Source organism: Clarias gariepinus, chromosome 17, assembly GCF_024256425.1.
Source record: "Clarias gariepinus isolate MV-2021 ecotype Netherlands chromosome 17, CGAR_prim_01v2, whole genome shotgun sequence".
Taxonomy (NCBI): Eukaryota; Metazoa; Chordata; class Actinopteri; order Siluriformes; family Clariidae; genus Clarias; species Clarias gariepinus.
In genome coordinates this window covers 5,744,162-5,763,519 of record NC_071116.1, presented here as the reverse complement: position 1 = coordinate 5,763,519, position 19,358 = coordinate 5,744,162, and the positions used below count along the sequence as shown (strand labels likewise).

Here is a 19,358-nt window from a genome sequence, read left to right as displayed (position 1 = left end):
TGGGGTACACACTGGAAAGGGTGCCAATTCATTGCAGAGTCACAAGTACTGTTTTGCCAAAGATCACTTTTAGATTACTGTTTTTTTGTTTTTTTTTTGTTTAATGGATGTTGGGGGACCATTTTCCAAACCACTGTGAATAACCCCGGAGTTATTTAAAAGTATTTTAGTAAAAAAATAAAAATAAATTGGAAAAACCAAACAGAAACTAATATGTTCTGTTTTCAGAACAGAAATAAAATAATACTATTTTTTAAAATCCAGACTGTTGAGGGAGTCAGTAATTCTCTGTTATAGCTTCTATTAATCATAACACCAATACTGTTTCATGCAGGTACACTCAAGTTGATGCACAAACCAAGCACAACTTTTATTTTACATCCTATGCCTGAGCTGTTACGGGCCTTGCTCAAGGGCTCAACCACGTCAACTTGGTGCTGCTGGGGTTTGAACCTGTGACCTTCTGATCAGTAGTCCAACGCCTTAACCACTGATCTACCCTTCCTTTTTTGTTGTCATTTTTATTTTTATTCAGTGGTATTATTCCACTGAAAACATGTTAAAGCAGGGCCTAAGGTAAGTTTACAGTATAGTTAATGTAGGAGAATGAGCCTCACGAATTTAGACAAACTATACTTAGAAGTTTGAGGTGAACAGTTAGGAATCCAGGTGGCTTTATTACCTGAAATATGATCTTTAAGATATTACAGGATGCTGCTTACATGACTACAAAAAGAGCAATTGAAAGATCTGAAACAGGAAATACTGGCCTTTCATTTATAGAGCTTAAGAATAGTATACCAGATTTGATGTTTGATATTAAAATTTGATATACAAAAAACCCTCTTAAAATTCAGATTTAGATTGTCACATACATGACCATACACAGTATGAGTTGCAGCAAAATGCTGATATGACTCTCCATGAATTAAAAAATAAAGGTAGGGTAGAGTGAAAATAGTGACAGATAGAAGGATTTTACTACGGTACGAAGAATTGCACTGATAGACATGTACAATTTACATTTAAATAGTAACAATATTCACAAATTTCAAAGTTGCAATGGAAAAAAATATTTAAATGGAAAAATATAAAAATTATATATTAAACAGGATGTGCAGAATGTGCAATATAGAAAGATAGGGCAGTACAGCAGCAGTATGAAGGGAACATGTGTGGTATGAAGTGATGTGTGCGTCAGCAGAAGTGTTTCTGTCCATGTTTTAAAGTGCAAGTGAGTCCTCCTGAATCTGAAACAAGAGAGGTGCCACATATGAGCAGTAGTGCAAGTTAAATCTGAAACAGACGGAATGCATACAATGCATGGAAATATGTATGAATGTTTTAACAAATTGAAAAAAACTTTTTTACTTCAAAAAGGTATCAGTGGTAATGAAAAGTAATTTGTGCCAATTTTTTAACATAGTTTAATGTGTTGTAAAGTAAATTTTAAATGAAACAAGTCCAAACAAACAAAAAATAAATGTCATTTTAGGGCTGGGTGATAAAACAGTATCAGTATTTACTGACAATACACCATTGTTGATAACGAAAAATTATAACTATGGATTGATAAAAAAAAAATAATAATTAACAGCCTATAAGCTTACGCAGCCACGCAATGTTGCTCTCGGGTTGGTTGCATCATCGCCACCTTAGGTCTGAATAACACACTTGAAAATGAGTGCCGTGCCTAGCAGCAGTGTGGAGATCGTGAATAAAAAAGGTTCTATCAGCACGCCAGTGTGGCAGTTTTTGGTTTCTTTTCCTCTGACCAACACCAGAACAATGTTGTCTGTAAGCTTTGCTGTTTTTTTTAAAAAAAAAAAAATAACTATCGATACCGAATTATATGAAACATTATATCGTGTTTTTTTTTTTTTTTTTGCTGTATCGCCCAGCGTGACTATGTCATTTTTATTTTTGCTTCTAAGGAATAGACAGCTATGGCCACGCCCCCTCCGGTGCAGCAGAGCAGTGAACGCGCGCGACGTGAGAACTCATTCACGCTGTGGCTCGGAGTGTGTCCGTGCGCTTTATTCCCACTATCGGAAATAAGACCGGGGGATTAACCTGCTTGTTTTTATCTTCGACGTTTGTGAAATAACCTTTTTAGTTCCATTATTACTATTATTATTGTTATTATTATTAATAAACAGTTAGGATTAGGTCGCGCGCTTGTGCATGCAATTCCACCCTGTCTGTGTGATGGCTCGAATGAACTTTTGACACTGAGGGTTATGAGAGGGTTCCCTCATGCAGAGTGGCCCGGGATCATGTCTCTGACCGTGAACTGCTCGGCACACGCACGATCGCCCTCCGACGGCGCGCGCGGAAGCCTGATATCCACCGTCGCGCGCTGTCTCCAACCGGACACTGCGCACGCGCCAACACAGGGTAAGAATTCTGCACTATAGTCTAAGGGATTTTATATTTTTATTTTTATATATAGTCTTGCATTGTACTGTATCTAATGCATATGTGCATGTTTGTTTATACCGAGTTGCATGCATGAGGCAGCATTTTTAACAGTTATTGCACAACTTCTCTACAAATCTCCTTATCAAGGACTACAGATAGGAAGAATAAAAAAAAAAACACTGATCAAGCAGGGTTCAAAACTCAGAGTGCTTATGCTTCATGCTGCTGAACATACATTGACGTATACAGTATGTTACTGGTCACTTGTCACTGGTCAACTGCATGTAGTGTACCTTAAATTTGCTTCATACATGCAATCACCAATGCAACAAAAGGTGTAGACAGGGAAAAGTCTTTACATCCACTTGTAACAAAGGTATAATTAATAGTATTTTTATATTCTCTTATATAAATAATAACAATAAATAATAACACACGTAATTACATTAAGTATGGTTGACCATCCAAAGGTCTTAAACATACAAGCACTATAGATGTATTGATTTATATTAGTCTGTACATTTATAATAATGGTTTGTTATACTAAATGGTTATACTAATTGGTTTGTGAAGCCTTAAGTCCTCTCCCCTTCCAAACCAAACAAGCACTGGCTCACTTCCAGAGCTGAATCATTTTATGCTAATATATCCCAACCCTGATATGTCTGCAAGGCATGAGCCTAGCGGAGTGATCATATGAAATGACACATTTACTTTAGAGAGAGAATATTTTTATTGTTTGTTTGCCTCAAGTGGGTATTTGAAACGTGTTAAATATCCAGGAAGCTCTAAAAGTCATAATTTATACTGTTGGGTTTTGGTATTTCTACAGGGTAGAATCTTATTCCCTGGAACTATATAATCTGTCTATACATACTTCAAAACACGTATAATGTGTCTCCTAACGTTCATTTAACTTGTGAGTTGCTCTCATAAGCAACATAAGAGAAAGGTGTGTTTTCTCACAACACCAGTTTCGGCAACACCAGTGAATGAAATTTCCAGAATGTTCTGAAATAGTTCCTTGGAAATACAGTGACAAAGATCCACAAAGATCAAAACACTAGTGTTAAGTGTTAAGCATTTGGTGTTGGCTTGGTAGTCTATGGATTTTTGTTTTTACTATAAAAAGTTTGAGACTATTTTCTAACATAGTTTTTGATCACTTCATTAACAAAACAAGCAACTGAAAACACCCAGCACCAGCAGACATCACTACAGCAATAAACAGCAATATACACATGTATGTTTATAATGCACTCTTCTTTTTATGATTAATATATGCTCAGTGAAGAAGTCTGCATTTGGATTTAAATTCAATGTGGCGCGGTCACTCATGGCCTCTCGGTTCTCAGGATCGCATATCACACATTGCAGTCACTCAGCACGCCATGCATGATCACACATAAAACGAAACATTATCAGGCTCCCCAGTTCATTCTTAAACACTCCTTTAATCAAGCCTGACTGAACCTAAGTTAATGATCGCAAAGACATACGTATCGTAGTACAGCATGAGCCCTGAGGGGGGACGTTTAAGGAGTATCAGATCAAGGCAGCTTAATCCAGTTCCTCCAGGACGTTGGAATGAGCGTGTTTGCTCTAGTCTAAGGCAGGGTTTGTTAAGTCTTAAGTCTCCCACCGTCCCCTCCCATTCCAAACCAACCAATATTGGCTTGCTTCCAGAGTTGAACCATTTCATGCTTATATATCCCACCCTGATATTTCTGCAAAGCATGTGCCAAGTAGAATGATCATATAAAATGACATATTCCTTTTATTTTTATTGTTTGCCTCAAGTGGGTGTTGGAAGCATGAATAGCCCAAACATCAATGCAGACATTTAAATAATGAGGTATTGTTTTGGATTATGTTCATAAAATTAACTGCACTCAAGGGTCTGTAGATTTCTTTTACGCGTAATGCAAAAGCGGTTGGACATCCATATGGCAGAATCATTGCTTTATGTGTCTTTAATGAACTTACATGTACTTGTAAAGCGTTCTCCCTAGGACAAACTAACAAGGCACAACATGGTTCAACCTCAACCACTGACCATACACCATACAATAAACCACAATACTCAGTCAGTGGTTATACACAAGCAGAATATTATAACTGAGAAAGAAAACCTGAAGTTAGTTCATTCTTTTAATATATAAGGAGAGCCATTTGGAAGACCATGGTTAGGACTTTTATGGTAAGATTAAGCCTTATAGAAGGTTTCCTTGTAGAGCAGTACATTTCCTTACATACTGAGAGGTGCCCTGTTCTATGAGTTCTTCATGATGCATATCATTCGGAAGGACAGAAGAAATAAGGAATTCGTATTTTGGGTACATTCTTGATTAGATTGATCAAGGCATAACCTTTGGAGGAGCCCATAACATCTGTAAGGTCATAGTGCAAAAACACACTGAGCTCAGCAAGGCTCCACATATGTGTTTACCGTTTTTATAGCTTGAGCCCCTTGGACCTCTGACGCTAAACAACAAAAAGATCTTGCAAAGTCATGCAGAGTAAATGCAGCTGCACAGGGCAGTACTAAATCTGCTGTTGTTCTTGTTCTTGTTTTGGCCTAAGAAAATATTAAGTAAGGTCTACGGGCTTAGATCTAAGTGCTTGATGAACGAAGCCTTTTGTCTAAAAGACAGTGATCTATCCGAGCAGGGGGAACTCATTGTCCAAGCATTGGCAATGGCAATTGCTTGCATTACTAAGAAGTGGGATGTTTAAAAAAGTTGATCTCACCCCTCACTTCACTTCTCCCTCCTTCCTGGTTCAAGAGGAACAATCTGGTTGTGGCCAGAGTTTCCCAGTCTGTGTCTACAGGCAATGTGTGCCACTCCCCCTCCCCAAGCGTTGGACTGCTCCTAATAGGGGCAAAGTTAATATGACGCCAAGGCAGACTTTCGTTGAGCTCAGCCACCGCTGGCATCAGAGTTTATAACACATTCAGAATCTGCCAGCAGAAAAGCTTTTTTTCCTGAGTTATTTAAGAGCTAGGGGAAGAAAACAAGACAGAACAAGTGAAAACTAGTTTTGACTAGAACCTTTGCCTAGAGACCTTTAGAAAAGTCTAGAGTGGCAATCAATTTACATGTTAAGGGATAAAGGCTTGTACAGCGTACACAGCTTTTTTCTTTTTGTACTTGCCACATGCTTTTATTCAGAGGAAACAACTTCAAAAGTAAGGCTGCCAAGGGCCTCTCCTGGGATTTAAACACTATAAGTGACTTGCATCAAATGAATGATTCAGCTTATTTTCACTTTGTTTTCCGTTCTACCCAGAATGACATGCTTGTTAACTTTTTTTCATTAGAAATTATTGTTTTACAGTTGTGCAAAATTCTGATATTATTGAACAACATGCTGTTTCAATATTTTTTATGTTACCCAGAATGCCGTTTAACTACTTGTTGATAGCGGTGCAGTTGCATTTATCCCTCACTTACTTTCTAATTAAAGAAAATGATACAGCAGCGCTGTAGTTCTTAGTCTGTCCACCCTCCTTAGATTTTCATTTCAACACACTGCTCAAACAGATAAGCTTCCAAAGCTTCAGATTTCATGTTAATATTGCAACCAACAACCATGGACATCTGATGAGCATTCATGGACATTCTAGATAAGTCATCATCACCCATGCATTCCCATAGAGGTGGCTTTGAAACTAAATAAAAACCCTGAAGGGTGTGGATGTACTGTATTTGTTTAAAATTTGAGTTTCAAAATAGCCGGCTTCGGCTAAAAATGGCTGACTGTACCTTGGAAAAACATAATACTTTCTCCTTAGTAGGACTTCCAAGTAGTATTAATCCCATAGAACAGGAGTTAATCTTACATGCTGCATCTAATCTGTCCTTGTGTCACCACGTGAACATGCTGGCTCTGACTCAGCCACTTGTCATTTGCAGTTGAAAGCTCTTAACCTTGGAGGCTGCAGCTGATGTGTGGGCTTACAAAACCACGTCATGATCCGCCCCCTCGGGCTGCCACTGGCACAGGGACCTCCTACGTGACTACTAGCATGACATGAACTTGTGGAGTAGCAGTGCAGCTGTGCAGAGCACATTTAGATAATGTTTAAATTAAACATCAGAATGGGGAGGCTGGTTTGAATATTTCATAAATCGCTGATTTTGAGAATTTTTACATATAACATTGTCTAAAGTTTACACAGAATGGTTGTGCGGAAAAAATCCAATGAGCAGCGGTTCTGTAAGCGGAAATGCTTTGTTGATAAGAGAGGTCAGGGAATAGCCAGACTGGTTTCAGCCGACAGGAAGCATGCAGTAAATCAAATTCTCTCTCTTTCTAACCCTGCTGGGCTGAAGAGCAAGAAGGCTGCAATGGGCACAGAATTTCTCAAAAACTGGACAGTTAAAGCTTGAAAGAAAACTCACCTGGTCTTTTTCTAATCGTGAACTATACGTAAAGGCCCATTTAAAGTTTTTTTTGTAGTTCATGCAGATGGACTAGTGTGAGCCTAATCACTCTGTTATTGACCCTGGCAATTACCAGGGAACAACTTATACAATATTATCACAATATCTCTATGTTGATTCAGTTTGTATTGTGATTCTATACATAGTATTATAGTTTTATAAATTTCCTGACTCTATATTATGTTTTTCAGATTTTCTTTCAATTTTAATATATACTGTATATAGGGCATTGGTGGGTCATTGGTAGGTTTCTTGCCTGCCATGCGGAAGGTCTGAGCTCAATTCCCACCCAATGCCCAAACCCCAGCCATTGGATGCAGTGCTGGTCCCAAATCCAGATACGATGGGAGGGTTGTGTCAGGAAGGGCATTTGCCATAAGACCTGTGTTAAGTTGTGTACGGATTGGATGACTAACAATAATATATATATATATATATATATATATATATATATATATATATATATATATATATTGAATCCTCAACCCTGAAGGTGCAGGACCACAATGTCAATCACTGCCGCACCATGTGCCACCTAAATTAAAAATTACATTTTGGAGATACACAGATTGGAACGCAAAAGAATTGTGACACATAATGGAATTGATTTTTCTCCATCTCTACTATAAATCTATATCCAAATTTTCTGTTACTTTCTCATTTGAGACTTACAGATTAGACAAGGATACAGTATATGTGGAGCATTTTACAGAAGCTTCTATGTTAAACGGTCAGTTTGGATTGAACATGGTAAACACAGTGGAGATTTAGACTGCCAAACAGAGAAAACGCTCTCACCCTCGCTGTTAGATCTGCTGTTATTTATCACGAGGACGTCAGCCTTGAAACTCGCACATACGCCATCCTCAGGGACAAAGGGTGTATTTTAAAGATGCAATACCCAAATCGAGAAAAGGTTGTGCTTTAAGCATTTCCAAAAAGGGTACGTGTGATTAGTCTGTGCTCCACTTTGATGAAAATAGCACACCAGGAGAGTTGGAATGGAGCCCACTGGTTGGATGGTGTGGAATTTGATTATGTAATACCATGAGAGGAAGATGGACATTGAAATGTCCTGTATTTGCTATTATGGTTATTTGAGATACTCTATGAGGTGATGTTCTTAAACCTTCTGTAATTTCTCCACAAAATATTTTGTGCTGGTAATTTATATCTATGACTAATGACTATTAAAGAAATAAACAAATGACTCAGACAAGTCCATGTGTTTCAAAGTTAGACATTTAGCCCACAAACACAGACAGCTTTAGCCTCCACAAGGAGCTTGAGTGTCTAAGAGTCATCTTTATCCTATATGCATTCAATAACTGTAACGGTGACGCCTCAAAACTTGCTGCATGGATAATGCGATTTAAAATGGTGCATAAATCCCTAAGCAGAAGGTCAGATGCAGGATTAGCTACGTCACTAGGGCACAGAGATGCTTCAGCAAAGGAGATGCCTATGATGCATCAGTCGGCCATGAAAAAAATATTACAAATATGTTGCAGCTCCACATTGCAAAAGCATACACTCACTATTTTTTTATTGTCACATTTTAAGCATTCTCTGGTTAAGAATAGCGCTTTAGGCAGAATACATGAGAAGAGTGCTGTTTATTTTTAGACACAGACAAGTCTGTGCTGGGATTAGTTTGACCCGGGGCCAAGTGGAGTGTCAGTATGGCTCACACCTCCAAGGCAATGAGTTTCAACTTTTGCCTTGGTGCAGCCCTCGTTTTTTGTGAACAGAATGATAAAGGGCTTGCGTAAGGATCACACGAGCTGAAGGACTCTATTCATGCAACTAACTGGTGGGCGGGGCAGGACTCAGAGAGCTCAGAGAGATTTGAAATATACATGTACAGTACTGTGCAAAAGTCTTAAGCAATCCCCTGATTTCTTCATATTTTGCTTCCAAAGAGCTAGACTAGTGTTCAAGACTTGCAATACTAGACTTGGATTTTAATGTAGTCTTGAGGAATGGTTCTCCAGCCTTCCTGAAGCATTTATTTGGTTCTCGTTTTCAGTCCAGTCCCTGTACCTGAGCAGTATCAGAGGAATGTTTTTGGTTTGGTAAGCCACGCAGTGACCTATGAATCATTCAAGTGTAAAAAAAACATTAACTTAAGGCATGAACCAGTGAGAAACAGGTGCAGATGATGACAGATGATCAGGTCAGTAATTAGTATACTGGTGATGCTGAATGCAGAGTGGTTGGAACAGATGAGAGGGGAAATGAGGTTGCTGTTGTGGTTGTTACATAAACAACCCATTTTTAAATTTTAAAAAGTACTGCAAACCAGATATAAATAAATAATATATAGAGTATTTTTTCCTAATTTATTTTTTTAACATATTTAACTCATTCATTACGGTTTTCCCCCCAGAATTATGAATGAAATTCAGTCAGTCAACATTGACATTTTCCATTTTCAACTCTAAATCACTTGAAATTAATCCTGAATCCTTTAAATTCATACTTTTAGTTTCTTGGGTCGCTCATACTGTCTAATTCCGAAGCTTAATCATAATCCTCTACACTAATTGTACAGAAGATGTTTTCTTAAAGGTAGCAATTGCAATTTTTTTTAAGAAAAGGCCCTTTTTACTGGACAAGATGTTCAGTTCAACCCTTGTTTTTCTGTTTTAGACAAGCCCATACTTGCTGCTCCGATGTTCGTTTTTCAGAAGAGGACATCTTCAGCAAAGGTAAGAAACACTCATTACGTACGTTCAGACAGTTTGTTTTATTAAGGCTGAATCGATGTTAATTGTGTGTCTTTATTAGAGGACGGGAGATGATGACGGGACTGGTACGTACAGTATGTTAACCTAGTACATCTGTCCACTAATCAACTCTAATTGTCTGTGTTTTAAGGAATTAATCAGTGGTTTCTGCTATATTTTAGGAGCGTGTTTGAACAAGCGCATTAGATCGATTACCTATCCTTCTTTGAAAGGTCGAAACAAAAAGGGTAAGATTATTATCATTATCATTATTAGTTTTTTCTATAGATCATAAAGGAGTTCTTGTTATTTTCAGTCAATTTTTTTTTCTCTTTTTAGAAAACCTCTGGACATATAAAACATTAAGTTATAAAATCAGGCTATTGGCAATAAAATAAAACAAAAACTTTTTTTCCTCTGCAAACAGGCTCCTGTGGTGTCAGCAAACGAGCACGATCCAGTTCCCTGTCCTTCCCACAGCCTTTACAGGGTAAACAAACTCTCTCTCTTTTTCTCTTAACTTATACACAAACTAAAGTGCCCTTGACATTCACAAGTTTAGGATCCAGAAGACGTACCAGAATTGCCATATTTTTTTCCTGCTACTTAGGTGAAACCCTCTGCTAATTCCATCTAGTTTAATGATCCACTCAGAGCTTGAGTTCCAGTCCGGGCCTCAATCGCTGGTTTCTGTTTCACACCCAGTGACTGAAATGATCCTCCCCTTTAGTGGGCCCCTCACTATGGAAAAGTTTGTGTGCTCTAGGCTTTGGCAAATCCAACAAAAGTGTTTTATAGACTGTAAACATTTTTTTTTATTATTATGAATTTTTTTTTATACATAAAAAAAAAAAATTATTACAAAATTTGTAATAAAAATGACAGAATTTTTATTTTTACATTGTTAAGCTCTTCGAAAGTGCTTGGGCCAAACGTGATTGACTGCAAAACAAAAAGAGATTGGCTGAAACTTTTCCTTTCTCACAGGGTATTAATGCCTAAAGCAAGGTTATGTCATGTTTATGTCATGTCTTCTCCCATTGATTAGATCACTGTAATGTCAGCGAATAGGTACCACAAATGAAACCTAAGTGTTCTCTCTTTGTTTTGTTTTTTAAATAGTCCCAAGATCAAATGTGTTCCTGTCGTCACACAACCTGAACCAAGTCTCTTCCTCCACACGTTAGTATCTTTTGCTTTATGTTTTATTTTTCTGCTGATATCTTTACTTAAATATTGAAAACATTTGGTTAGTCTAATTCCATGACTGAATATCTTTACTTCTTAGCACTTGCAGCATCTCCACGAGGCAAGGTGAAGAATACGCCGTTAAGTCCGGGTCCGCTGTTAGCACCTGAGCCATGGAGCAACCATGATGTGCCTCGTATTAGACAGGTATCAAACTGTCAAGCTCTGGTTGCAATTATTATCCAAAGCTTAGTTTTTTTAAAACTAAAAACTGTAGTTTCCTACACTACAACCTTATACAAGTTAAAGCAGAACTGTTTCATGTGTTTCAGCTTTAAGACTTGCAAGCCTGTTTAATAAAGCTGTCATACTTGTTCCCCCAGGTTGGCCTTAATGCAGATGGAAACCTCTCCAGGGTTACGATTGGGTTCCCAGCCTCAGCCAGTGCCTTAGAACAGCGGATGTTACCTCAAATGACCAGGTCAGCTCAGCTTGAATTCCATAGTGAAAATAACTTGGCTGCAGTGCTGAATTTGTAAATCAGGAGCACTGAGAGAGGGGTACTCATAAAAGTTGAATTGTTGTGTTGATTTTGTCGCCTAATTATTATTCAAGATTACTGTTTTGTAGAAATTCAAATTCTTTGTGGGTGCTCATTTAACGCTTTCTGCACCGTTGAACGCTAAATGTCTATTTAAAAAAAAGAAAATAAATAAAAGCCCTGTGGGCCTTATTAACCCTGCTCCTGGAAGAGCTACTGTTCATGCTCTTCAGGAAAAATTTAATAAATTAAAAAGTAACAGTTATTCAGCACTAGGAAAAAAACACTTTAGGACATGTCACTTTTGTCCTTTGTTCACAATTGCCTACAAATAAATAATAGCATGAACATAAAATTAAATATGACTATTATTTATATTGATAAAAGAAGTGTCGGAGGTCCTGCTTACCTGATCATTCAGTTGCTCACTAAAATCAAAAGCAAATATGTGTCTTACCAAATTCTTTGGTACCCCTAAAGAGACATGGGAGAAGGAAAAACATCCAAACTGCTTTTGCAAAGTAAAATACTTAAAAGTCAAAATTATTTGTCCCTCTCCTTTTTTTAAGTAAGAAAAACCTGAGTGACCTGGGAACACGGATTCCAGTACGCTTGATTTGAAAGTTCTGTATATTTGTGTAAAGAAGTTAAAAACTTCATTTCGTGCTCAGGCATGGATCAACTTACTGTGTTTGAGTCTGCTTGTACTGTGTCAAAAAGCCAATATGTCAATATCTTAACATTTTTCCCCTAAAATATCTTCCTTGTACCCTTCTTCTCTTTATATTTATTAATGCCATACAAACCAACTAGTTGCATACTTTCACCTACTGTATCGAAGAGTGTAAATACACATGCACACTTTGTCACAACACAGTATCCCTAATGTTAAAGTTTGCTAGAAGGGGGGGGAGTGGAGGGTGGGAGCAGTTATACCTGGGCACGGTACAAATCACTCGTGGCTAGTGTGAAAGAAGCCTAATACACGTCAGAGTTCTTTCTCAACTGTTAGACCAGCAGTTACACCAGCCTAAAAATCCTTATCATTAATGCAATATTGTTTTAAAACAACCCATTATACATAAACATTTTTAGGCCATATATTACCATATATATTTTTTTTGGTACGGCTTTAGCCAACTGTGCCACTAAGTTAGGTCCCTGCTCAGGTGACGCTTCTTACTCTGACCCGGCCCTACTCTCATCCACCTCCTTGTATTTTTTCAACTTCCATGTCTCATTAGAAACTCCTTCTTTTATTTTATTATTATGTATAATGCTCTTTTGGGGCATTCCCAGCTAATGCCCTCACCCGGGTTAAAATGGGAGGGTTGCGTCAGGAAGGGCATCTGGCGTAAAAACCTACGCCAAATGTTGTGCAGATCACATGGTCCGCTGTGGCGACCCCTTGACAGGAGCCGCCGAAAGACAAACAACAACATTATGTATAGTGCTCTTTTGCTTTCTTTTTTGATTGGTCACTGTTTTTTTCACGTCATCCTAAATTCTGACCTCTTTTGTGTATAAATTTGGGACATGATGTCGGTTGACATCTAAGCTGGCACTCTGAATGTGAATTTCTATCAATAGACTATGTATCAGGGTGACCCGCAGAACACTGCATCTCCCTGACCGAATAGTTGTGTCTTGTAAAATTGTAGACCAAAAAAACAAAAAACAAATCCAAGCCCATATTAGCTAACATTTCTGATTCAATGAAACTTTTCATAGGAACAGTAATGTCATTGTTTGGAATGCTCCTTAGGAATAATGTCACATAACTTTTGCGCCCGAAATGCGCAACTCAGACATTATAATTATTTGCTAGTGAGTGGAAAATGTATTAGTTCAAAACTTCAGTACTTGCCAAAGGCTGCTGTAAGCAAGACCTTGAACACTTAACTGTTAACCACATGCTTATCTCAGTGCACATATTTGACTTAATGTAGCTGTAATATTAATAAAGAGTAGGACTTTACAGTATATAAAATCTCCTAGGTTGTTCATCTGAACTAAAGAACTGAAAGAAGTAAGCAAATACATTTTCTGCCACTTAAGTGGAAAATTTGTATAAATTTGATTTCTTCCCTCTTATCTCTTTCAAAGCAGGCAAAAAAAATAATTATACGAGTTGTGTTCAAAGCAAACCGGGATTGGTGATGAGATTTCCCATGAATTAAGGTATAAAAATGATTGACATTTACGGCAGACTTCAAGCACAGTACGGTGAAGAGACTCTTAGGCGCACTAAGACATTTGAATGGTGCAAATGTTTTTAAAGAAGGCTGTCGATCTTGGCCGGGGTGTAGCAGGGGGTTAAATAAAGGGAGTTTTGGAACTCTCAAAAGTCCCGGTTTGACTCGAACATCCCTCATACTCCCAAATCAACCTGCAAGGTGATGCAGATCTCACACTGAATCCAGGTATCCTTTCCTTTTCCAGACATTTCTCACAGACAAGTACAGTGGTCACTGGAAGCTTCCAGTTTGTGTTTGGGGAGAATATGAGTGAAAGGGTACTGGTAAGTCAGTCCAAAATCTTGTTTCATTTAATGCTGAATATAGTTATTATGTGCTAGGCTTGGATTCATTTCCTCAGACTAATGTACATGTATTGTCTCCCAGAGTCCACCTTGTGAGGACAAATCTGACACAGACTCAGACTCAGATTCCTCCTGCACAGAATCCCCTAACACAAGTATGTGATGTTCATTAGTTATGTATGAAAATTCAAAAGATTAAATGTAGATATATGCTTCATAGCTGTTTAAGCCCAAATAACCTGAACTTTCCAATTGTCAATCATTTAGTGGAGTTTCACAGCATTTGAACCCACCTAGTGGTTAAATATATGTACTGTTTCTCCATGAGTTAAATATCCTTATTGTCTCCTACAGCATTATAATAACTTTATATTACTCAAGATACCCTAAACAACATTGAGAACTTAATGCATGTACATGGGGCAGTTGTAAGGATATATCTATTTTATATATCTATTCTATAAACATAATATTTTGTCCAAAAATGTACAAGAGATTTTTTAAACAGTACAAACGATCTGAAAATACAATTACAAAACAGTAAAAAAAAAAAAAAATCCCCATATAATCATTTTCCTATAACAGCATGTCTCATGTAGTTAGAATCACATATAATGTTGTTGAACTGTTGCTTTGTGGTGACAACTAACGGTACGTTTGGTGTCTGCTTTGTGTACAGTGACTGCACAGAGCACACTTTGGGAATCCGCTGCAGCTCACACCGCTGCCTGCAGGAGACGCTGTCTGCTCAAAGAAGTGCAGATCTTTACTGGAGAGGAGAATGAGAGCAACGTCGTCCAGGTCTGAATTCTGCATGTTTAACCTTGTTCATGAAGCACTTAATGGTGTCACCTGTGCAAGTTGTTCTGAGCCTGCGACTCTGAAACCTTATAGCTGACCTGCAAGCTGTTCGTTTTGGAAAGAGGAACCCACTCGTGGACTGAGAGAGGGAGAGGGGTCTTACGGCTAAACGACTTGCAAACTAAATATAAGGGATGTCTGCAGTCAAGGATGGGTAAGTAATTAAACTACGAGGAGTGTTCAAGTCAAACCAGGACTTGCTCTTTTGTGGAATAACAGAGCACGGTTATGAGATGAAAAAATCCTTTTATATCTCTACTGTATATAATCCCCTGCTACCCGCTGTTATCTCAGCGTCTCACCTAGTGCTCAGATACCATCAAGATAGAAAGTTTTTATCAGTAAACCAGAGCCATTGAACTGCCTGCTTCTTATCTGAAAAGGTGGCCTCCCAGGAACTCCTTTAAATCGCCCAAAAAAGTGGAAGTACAATCTTGTTAATAAAACGTTTGCACCATTCAAATGTCTTATCACCGTATTATGCTTAAGGTCTCTTGTAAATGTCAAATGGTTTTACGCCTTTAGAAGTCCTGGTTTGACTTGAACACCCCAAATTCTATTTTTTTTATTTCATCCATCATCTTGCACTTTCTTCCATTTTTTGTAAACATTTTAGGTGTGCCAATTAAAAAAATAATTAGATACAGGACCTTCACACCTAACTTTAAACATGGTGCTGCCACCACCATGCTTCACCATGTAAATTGAGCTCAGATTTGACTATAGCTGTGGGTTTAAAAATGTTCCTCTACAGTGATGAGGCACCAGGGCAGTCTGAAGCTGATCCTGAACACTAAGTTGTACCCGCACACACACCTGCGGCGCCCGGCACGGAGGAACCTCCAGGTGACAGCAACTGACTTGGAGACTCGCAGTGTACGTGTGTTCCTGGTCCAAGCCAGTGCCCGGGACATTGCCAGGCTCTATGTGGCTATTCACCACAGACTGGTGGCCCTGCGCTGCAGTACTGCAATGTTCAGGGACCGAGAAGGACACTGCAGTGAGGAGGACAACGACAATGAAGAGGGAAAGCCTAATGAGGAGGCGTTTTTAATCACACACACCAGATCTGGTAACTATTACAGCTACATTCATTTATTTCAACTAGTTTTCATTCAAGTTGTATAGTGTAGTTAAACTATTTACAGTGTTTAGAGTCTTAATTAAGGGGCCTGAACCCCACATACAATTTAACCATCATCCATATCGCTCTTCTCTGTGTAAGTATAAGTATATTCAAGTGTAAGTATATTCTTGAAAGTTTACTTGAAACCGTTTTCTTCCTTCCAGGGGATTGTAACTGGAGGAACAGTCATTCCAGTCTCCACCAGTGAACATCCTACTCATCCTTGTGCCTAACAAAGATTCCCGTCCTGCTTCTGTCTTTAGCCTTTTTGTGAATATCAAGATCTAAATGTCAACAAAACGCAAACTGGTTTTGTTTACCTAGGCTGCGAAATTTATGAATATTATGAAACTCAGCCTTTTACCTACAAAGAACAGTTATTTCTCAGGTTGTAGACAGTGGTGCATAAAATGATCTCTATAATATAGGATGTCCCAAAAATATGACATCATTTCATTGTCTAACATAACAAATGCTTGCTTAAATGATCTCACATTTTAAGTGTAAAAACTAACTAAGTTTAATGTTTTACATTTAATTCTGTGTTGCTATGCAACAGAAACTTGAAGGTGAGGAGTTCAAATAGGGTCTTGTTTTCAGTGACGAGGGCACATTTCATACGAAGGGTAAAGTCAACAAGCATAATGTTTGCATTTGGGTGGGGAAGAACATCCCCATGCTACAGTTGAGCACGTGAGGGACTTGTAAGTGAATGTGTTGAAGCTGGACTACCGAATTGACGTGTGTGTACATATTGAACGTTTGTGAAGCTTTGTGAAAATGGTTATAAAATCTATATCCGTTTAAATATATTGTTGAAATTTTGATATATAAAATCTTTTATTTTTCAACATCAACATAAAGCCTATTTATTTCATGTGCGTAGAACATGAAGTTACTCAGATATTCATATTTTAAATGATGTCAAATTGTTTGGGACACCCTGTATATTGTGTAATATTTTTGTGTTATTTAAAAAAAGCTAAAGTAACCAGGCACAAGATATTTGCTGAACTTAGAAACGGAATCATTTAGACCTGAACTGAAATGAACATATTGTTTGAAGAAACTTTTTTTGTGATTTCAGTTTATTTACAGTTATTATGCCTACAAGAACAGTAGAGTTAAATTGTGAATTTATTGGGGTTTTTTTTGGTTTGAGTCTACAATATTTTTGTGCTTCAATACACCTGAAGGATCAGCTCAGTTTATGATCAGGTATAAGTACACCATATAGGACCACATTTGAGCTGTTCTGAGACAGCGAACTGTAAATTTTCTTATTTGTACATTGGCTTCACTCTGTACATTCACAAGCGCAGAGACTCTAATGGATAACTGTGAAACTGTGACGTCTGGAGAATCTAAGTCATGATATTTAGCATCTATGCAAATTTCAAAGCAACTTCAGATGGAATTTAAAATAGGCCAATTTTGGGCCACCTGTCTTCTTTTATTTATTGTTCCGAATTCTTTAATAGCACTTTGTCAGAAAGGGGTTTATATGATCTATGCTTTCTGTTCCTGAACACAGGCCTGCTACAGGTTCTGGTTCAGTTATTTATAATACACCTGGCAGATATCTCTTCTCTGTTAACGAGGGATTTCCCTTTCCGTTCTACCTCATGAACAGTATTCAACACCATCCCATCTTCTGCGCTGACGTTTTGGTCCTAAGAAGAGCTGGTCGTGTTAAGAAAAACTGAAAACAGTGTTAGCGTTTTATTCTGTTCTTCAACCCTGACGGTTAAGGAGACAATTTTAAATAGTATCTACATCCACATTTTGTTTATAAATTGCATTTGTATTAAAAAAATCAGGAAAAAGCAAAAACATGTTATTCGCCACCTATTATACTTTAAGCTCTAAAATATTTGAAGGAGGATTTCATTTAAGAGTTGTGTATATTTTTATATGTATTTAATGTACTGTATTAAATACTGAATTTTAATACATGGAAGACTTGTCACTTTTTTGTCGTGTTTTTGGGGCAGGTTTAATGAAATTACATTTTTGTTTAATGTCCAACAAGGGTGCGGATTTATTTTGTACAGTATAACAGTTTTTTTTTTTTTTTTGTGAGACAGGAACTGGCTTGTCTCTTGGATGATCCTTGTGGCTTTAATTAAATATAAGTACTAGATGATTATTTTCCCATAGCAGCACACCCTGAAGCATTTTATTCCTTGTCCAACAGTTTTCCATCAAGTAAATTTTTTTAATGGATTACAGAAGAACAAGCTCTAAGCTAAGAACTATTTTATAATATTTCTTTTTTTTTTTTTTTTTTTTACCAACGTCAATATGATTTCTTTGCTAAATGCTGTTAAACCCTTTATTGTTATACATGGATCATAAAGTGCATCTACCATACAAGTCCTGGTGAATAAGTTGCTGTTAAAGAAACAATATAATACAAACAGAGTATTAATTTGATCCAGTGAATTAATCCACATTTTTTGATCAATCAGATTCAAGAATTCACTAATGCTGTGGCATAATACAGTAGTTGTTTGCCTTGCACATAATTTTATAAAAGCTTGGATTAATTCCTGAAAAACTAGATCACGTTCTTCTAAATGTGTTTAGACTTGTACATATTACACCATATTATTTATGTATTTAAAATTGTTAACAGACCATTAAACTCTATTATACCTCCTATCAGGTTTTTACTGACACACAACACCCGGGGTTTCAATTCTATCGAGGTTATACCAAACTGCACAACCTGATTAGTATAGCATTCAAGCAAAATAGCAAACGCAGTGTAATAACACCACCACCGCTCTGTCCTTTCCTGAGAAATCAGCATCTCAACCACGACTCTCCTCAGCAGTTTCAGGCTGTAATTACTGTGGACATCTCGTGGGGAAAAGCTGTGCCGAGTTTCCTGGGCAGGCTGCTCTACCGGTTTAAGATTTTATCCTGTAAATTGTTGAGTGGAAAAAAATAAGCACACACTATCCCCACCCTTACAACTTTGAAGCCAACTTAGGGATCAAAGTAAAGAAAAAAAAAGAAATATTTTAAACAGCATGCTCAATGTGCAGAATGAAAAGTGTCAGATTCAGCTAGACATTGGACACAATACAGTGTTCGGACCCCCCCGAACATTCAAGGTTTTATTTCAGGCTCTATGATGCAGAAAACGGTCTACACTGTGCTGTATTATTATGCCATAGTGGAAGGCAGATCTTTGCTTCGCTGCCAGTGCTGGCGTCAAGACTAAAGGAAACTAATTCGTCTAGAAGATGGGCATGATCGTACATGACTGCAAGCATGAAAGAGAAAAGCCACTGAGTTTCATGCTAGCACAACCACATACAGTGCTGTGAAATAGAGATTTTCCCCATTCCTGTTCTTGAATTTCTCTGGATCGCTACATGATGTGTTGCTTTTTCAAGATCTTTTAGTGTGCTTCACTTTGCTTTTATGTACAGTAAATGATTTCTTGATTCAACAGGTCTGGCAGTAATCAGGCCTAGGTGTGGCAAGTTAA

At 37.7% G+C, this 19,358-nt stretch overlaps 1 protein-coding gene across 1 annotated transcript; it reads left to right on the top strand.

Annotated features, from left to right (window-relative positions):
- The first annotated feature begins 1,999 nt into the window (after positions 1-1,999).
- LOC128545464 (ran-binding protein 3-like) lies at positions 2,000-17,753 on the top strand. The gene is made up of 14 exons (XM_053515734.1): positions 2,000-2,397; positions 9,522-9,580; positions 9,660-9,684; positions 9,781-9,846; positions 10,026-10,088; positions 10,721-10,780; positions 10,887-10,993; positions 11,170-11,267; positions 13,770-13,848; positions 13,952-14,024; positions 14,549-14,670; positions 14,764-14,884; positions 15,485-15,802; positions 16,021-17,753. Exons 1-14 carry the CDS (start codon positions 2,241-2,243, stop codon positions 16,062-16,064), a joined length of 1,392 nt encoding a protein of 463 aa, XP_053371709.1. The 5' UTR covers positions 2,000-2,240; the 3' UTR covers positions 16,065-17,753.
- Positions 17,754-19,358: the final 1,605 nt, after the last annotated feature.